This window comes from Cyphomyrmex costatus, unplaced genomic scaffold (genome assembly GCF_001594065.2).
Source record: "Cyphomyrmex costatus isolate MS0001 unplaced genomic scaffold, Ccosl1.0 scaffold1004, whole genome shotgun sequence".
Taxonomy (NCBI): Eukaryota; Metazoa; Arthropoda; class Insecta; order Hymenoptera; family Formicidae; genus Cyphomyrmex; species Cyphomyrmex costatus.
The window spans coordinates 63,009-68,037 of record NW_017274960.1 but is presented as its reverse complement, the minus strand read 5'-3'; the positions used below and the strand labels follow the sequence as shown (position 1 = coordinate 68,037).

Below are 5,029 nucleotides of genomic sequence, written 5' to 3'. Positions count from 1 at the left end.
TCTCTTAAATCAGATGCGCAGCCAGCAGATCCGATGCGCAGTGGATGCCAAATCTGATGCCTATAAGAACGCACCCAAAATGAGGCGTTGGCGGCCATACTTTCACGACAGATAGAGATATTAGATCGAGTTTCTAATACGACGGGTTTTGTAGATTCTAGAGTCAAATTGCCTACCATTAAGCTTCCACATTTTGACGGCAAAATCGAAGAATGGAAGCGTTTTTCTGATAGTTTTCGGTCCATTATACATGACAAGCCGCAGTTGTCGAATATCGAGAAGTTTCAATATCTAATTTCGGGTATCTCCGGCGATGCCGCGAAAATCATAGAATCAATCGAAATAACGAGTCAAAATTACGTTACTGCATGGGAATTGCTGCAGCAGCGTTACGACGATCCGAGATCGCTACGCAAAAGGCACATACAATGTCTATTTACTATGCCTGCGGTATCGAAAAAGTCTGCGAAGGCTCTGCGGGAACTAATCGATTACACTTCCAGACATTTGAGAGTATTAAAGGTACTAGGTTCTCCCACAGAGGCTTGGGACGAACTCATTATGCATATGTTAGAAGCCAAGATCGACATAAGGACTCTTCGAGCATGGGAGGAGGAAATCAAATCCAATGAAACGGTGAAGTTGGATGACATGCTAGAATTTTTGAGAAATAGATGTCAGACATTGGAACGTATCGAATCTAGAGCTGTTGACAAAACAGAAAAGTCCAACAAGGAAAATGAGCAACGTAGCAAGGTAAACCCTACGACAGGGGCGAAAAACAAAAAAACTGCTCTTACCACATCTCTCGTTCAAGGTAAGTGTCACCTTTGTAAAGGAGATCATTACTTATATTTTTGTGAGCAATTTTTAGCATTACCAGTGGTTGATCGAATCAAGGAAGTTAAACGTTTGAAGCTATGCTTAAACTGTTTGAGGGACGATCATTTCGTTAAGGCATGTAAGATGGGGCATTGTCGAGAATGCACCGCGAAACACAACACATTGTGTCATTTGCCCAAGGAGGATCGAACATCCGCCACAAAATCAGGAGAGTCGGAGCCTTTGAATAAGACAGATTCTGAGCAGCCGACCAGCAACATTTCAGTTCATCATTCGTCGAACAAATCGAATAACCGTCAGGTACTCTTGGCAACAGCCATTGTAAAAAGTGTCTGTCATAACGGTTCTGTCATATCGTTACGAGCACTTTTGGATAGTGCTAGCGAAGCCAATTTTATTACACAAGCAGCGCGCAATCGATTAGGTTTAAAACGAAACAATATTTCAGAAACCATTACGGGTTTAAATGGCGTAGAAAGTAAGATCTACACTGTTTGCGATGCACACGTCAAGTCAAGATGTTCCGAATTTGAAATCAATTCTCAATTTTTGATTATTCCTAAAATTACCAAAAACTTGCCATCCGTAGACATGAAAGATCATCGGGTTCCAATTCCGAACAATCTTGAATTGGCTGACCCCGAGTTCTTTAAAAGCGATCCGATAGACATATTAATCGGCGCAGAATATTTTTATGATTTGCTAGAGAACGGTAAAATCGAAGTTAACGACAATCGATTAATTTTGCAAAACATTAAATTTGGTTGGTTAGTGGTCGGTTCAATGCCATTCGATGCCGCAAACTTTCAAACTTACAAACAAAACGCATTAACTGTAATGACCTGTTCATTAGGGGTTACGGATTCTTTAGACAAGAGTATCGAGAATTTTTGGAAACTTAGAGAGTTACGACAATGACAAAACGCGAGAATTATCGGTAAACGAAAAACATTGCGAACAATATTTTGAACATACTACTAGTCGAGCCAATGACGGTAGGTTCATAGTTAGATTACCATTTTGCGGAAAGGATATGACTATTGGCGGCAATAGAGATATTGCTTTGAAAAGATTGTATCACTTGGAACGCAAGTTCAAGAATAACGAAACATTTCGCGAACAATATGTTAAATTCATGTCAGAATACGTCGAATTAAATCATATGTCAAGTATGAATGAGTCAGCTCAAAACTCACAACGTATAGTATATCTCCCACATCATGGAGTTTTCAAAGATAATAGTAGTAGCACTAAACTTCGCGTCGTTTTCGATGCGTCGGCAAAAAATAATCAGGGCATATCTTTAAATGATGCACTTCTTGTTGGTCCTGTTTCACAAGACAATTTAATTGATATAGTTTTGAGATTCCGATTTTACAAGATAGCTATTACGGCAGATTTGCAAAAAATGTACCGTCAAATATTAGTACATAACGACGAAAGAGACTTTCAGCGCATTTTGTGGAGATCTTCCTCCGATGAACCTGTGCAAGAATATCAGTTGAATACTGTCACATATGGACAGTCTTGTGCGTCATATTTAGCAATAAAGTGTTTGAGACAACTCGCATCTGAGAATTTAGAGCGTTATCCATTAGCCGCGCATTCATTGTTGAACGATACTTACGTAGACGATATAATTACAGGAGCAAACACGATCGAGGATGCACGCATTTTACAAACACAATTGATATCTTTATTATCCGAAAGATGTTTTAAGGCACACAAATGGTGCTCAAATGTAGAAAGAGCGTTAGAAAACGTGCCCATGAATTTACGCGAGCTCAATGCAAATTTAAATCTTAGCAATAGCGACGTCATTAGGACGTTAGGACTCGAATGGAACCCGGCTTCGGACGAGTTTCAATTCACAACGCAGTCAATAGATAATGCATCTTCGAAACGTGTCGCGCTTTCAATTGTGAGCAAAATATTTGATCCGTTAGGATTAATTGGTCCCGTTTTGACCATCGCAAAAATTTTAATGCAGGGATTGTGGGAATTAAAAATAGATTGGGACGACCCCCTTCCTGAAGCGTTTTTAAACAAATGGAAAGATTTTCAACGTAATTTGAAAAATGTAAATTTGATACGTATTCCACGCGTAGTTGTCGACTTATCGAAATCAGGTCGAATTTTTATACATGGATTTTGTGATGCGTCCGAAAACGCATGCATTTACGTACAGTGGAAAGACGATAATTCTACTCAAACATTTGTTAGTTTATTATGTTCTAAGGTAAAGGTTGCTCCCCTGAAAAGGCAATCTATACCGCGATTAGAGTTATGTAGTGCTTTGTTGCTAGCCAGATTAATTGTCAACGTGAAACAAGCCATTCAGATCAATGTGGATGGGATATATGCCTGGTCTGATTCCATGGTTGCATTATATTGGATACGTGGAGATACATCGCGATGGAAACCTTTCGTTTCAAATCGTGTAACCGAGATCATCAGCTACTTGCATGCCAGTCATTGGGGACATGTGAAGAGTTCCGAGAACCCAGCTGATTTACTATCAAGAGGCGCTACACCTGCGAAATTAAAGGACAATCAATTATGGTGGCACGGACCAAAATGGTTATCAGAACCACTGCCAGCAAATAGCAAACAATTTCCTCCAGAGGTTTCTGAGGATGACATTGCTAATGTAGAAACTGAAACAAAGGTCAAGGCTCGTCTCTGCCATTTGCATACACAACAATCGTTCCAGAATGAATCAATTCACAAGCTCATTCAAGACTGCTCAACAATGACAAAGATCGAGCGATCACTTGCTTATTGCCTTCGTTTTATCGGTAATTGTCGCAAGAAAGTAGGCGATAGATTACAAACTAAATTGACTTTACAAGAGATAGGGGAAGTCCGACAAATGATAATCAAGTATACCCAAAATCTTCATTTTCGCGAAGAACTGCAAAATTTGCAAGGTAAAGGCCAAATGAAAGCCTCAAATAAGTTATATCAATTGCACGCATTTCTGGATGAAAACGGTATTATACGAGTGGGTGGACGTCTGCAAGAAGCTCCTTGGACTTTCGAAAGAAAGCATCCTATTTTGTTGCCTGCAAAATGCAAGGTTACTCGCTTAATTGTAGAAAGAACACATCGCACGTTGCTGCACGCCAGTCAGCAACTATTGTTAGCGTCAATACGACAACAATATTGGCCATTGAATGCGAAGAATATAGTTCGTCAAGTTTGTCGTTCATGTATTTGGTGTGTCAGGAATAATCCTAAAGGTCTTACGCAAGCTATGGGATCTCTGCCCAGTGATAGAATCAAGCCTTCACGTGCATTTCTTGTTACCGGAATCGATTACGCCGGCCCAATCATTACTTTACTCAACAAAGGCCGAGGTAGGAAAACATGCAAGTCCTACATTGCTTTATTTGTTTGTTTCCCCACAAAGGCAATACATCTAGAATTGGTGAGTGAACTGTCGACTGCAGCATTCATAGCGACTCTGCGCAGATTTATTGGACGTCGCGGAGTACCACGCAAGATTTGTAGTGATAACGCCACGAATTTCGTCGGTGCTAAACGAGAGCTAGAAGAAATTTACTCCTTCGTTCGTTCAGCTGTCAAGGATTCAATTGACAATGTATTAATAGAGATGGGCATAGAGTGGAGTTTTATTCCGCCGTACTCTCCACACTTAGGAGGTCTATGGGAAGCAGGAGTTAAAGCATGCAAATATCATCTAAAACGAGTGATGGGCAACACTCTACTCACTTTCGAGGAGTTATACACTGTTTTAGTACAGATTGAGGCCTGCCTAAATTCCAGGCCACTGTCTCCATTATCATCAAATCCTTTAGATCTGCAACCATTGACTCCAGGTCATTTCCTCACAGGCGCACCATTAACGAGCTTACCAGAAGTCGATTTGTCAAGCATTCAAATCAACCGTCTCGATCGATGGCAATTAATACAACGCACTATCCAGGATTTCTTGGAAACGGTGGGCGGCTGAGTATATAGCCAATTTTCAAGGACGAGTCAAGTGGAAAACACGACAAGAAGATCTCAAAAAAGATGATCTCGTAGTATTACATGATGACAATCTCCCTCCCCTTAAGTGGCGAATGGGACGAGTGAGTGACACTCATGCTGGCAAAGATGGTTTGGTGAGAGTGGTCACTGTCCGCACTGCTAACGGCCCAGTCAAGAGATCAATAGTCAA

The 5,029-nt window shown here is 40.7% G+C and overlaps 2 protein-coding genes across 2 annotated transcripts; both read left to right on the top strand.

The window, feature by feature from the left end:
- Window positions 1–154: 154 nt before the first annotated feature.
- Window positions 155–1,761, top strand: LOC108772373 (uncharacterized; the record flags this gene model as incomplete). Its single annotated transcript, XM_018537893.1, has 2 exons — window positions 155–817; window positions 875–1,761. Coding segments are annotated over 2 exons (1,550 nt in total), but the record flags the coding sequence as incomplete, so codon positions are not given.
- A 115-nt stretch (window positions 1,762–1,876) lies between these two features.
- On the top strand, window positions 1,877–4,819 carry LOC108772368 (uncharacterized). Its single transcript, XM_018537891.1, has one exon. It carries the CDS (start codon window positions 1,877–1,879, stop codon window positions 4,817–4,819), a length of 2,943 nt encoding a protein of 980 aa, XP_018393393.1.
- Window positions 4,820–5,029: the final 210 nt, after the last annotated feature.

Coding starts and splice junctions, on each gene's coding strand:
- LOC108772368 (XM_018537891.1), top strand. CDS start 1,877: ATGACTATTGGCGGCAATAGAGATATTGCTTTGAAAAGATTGTATCAC.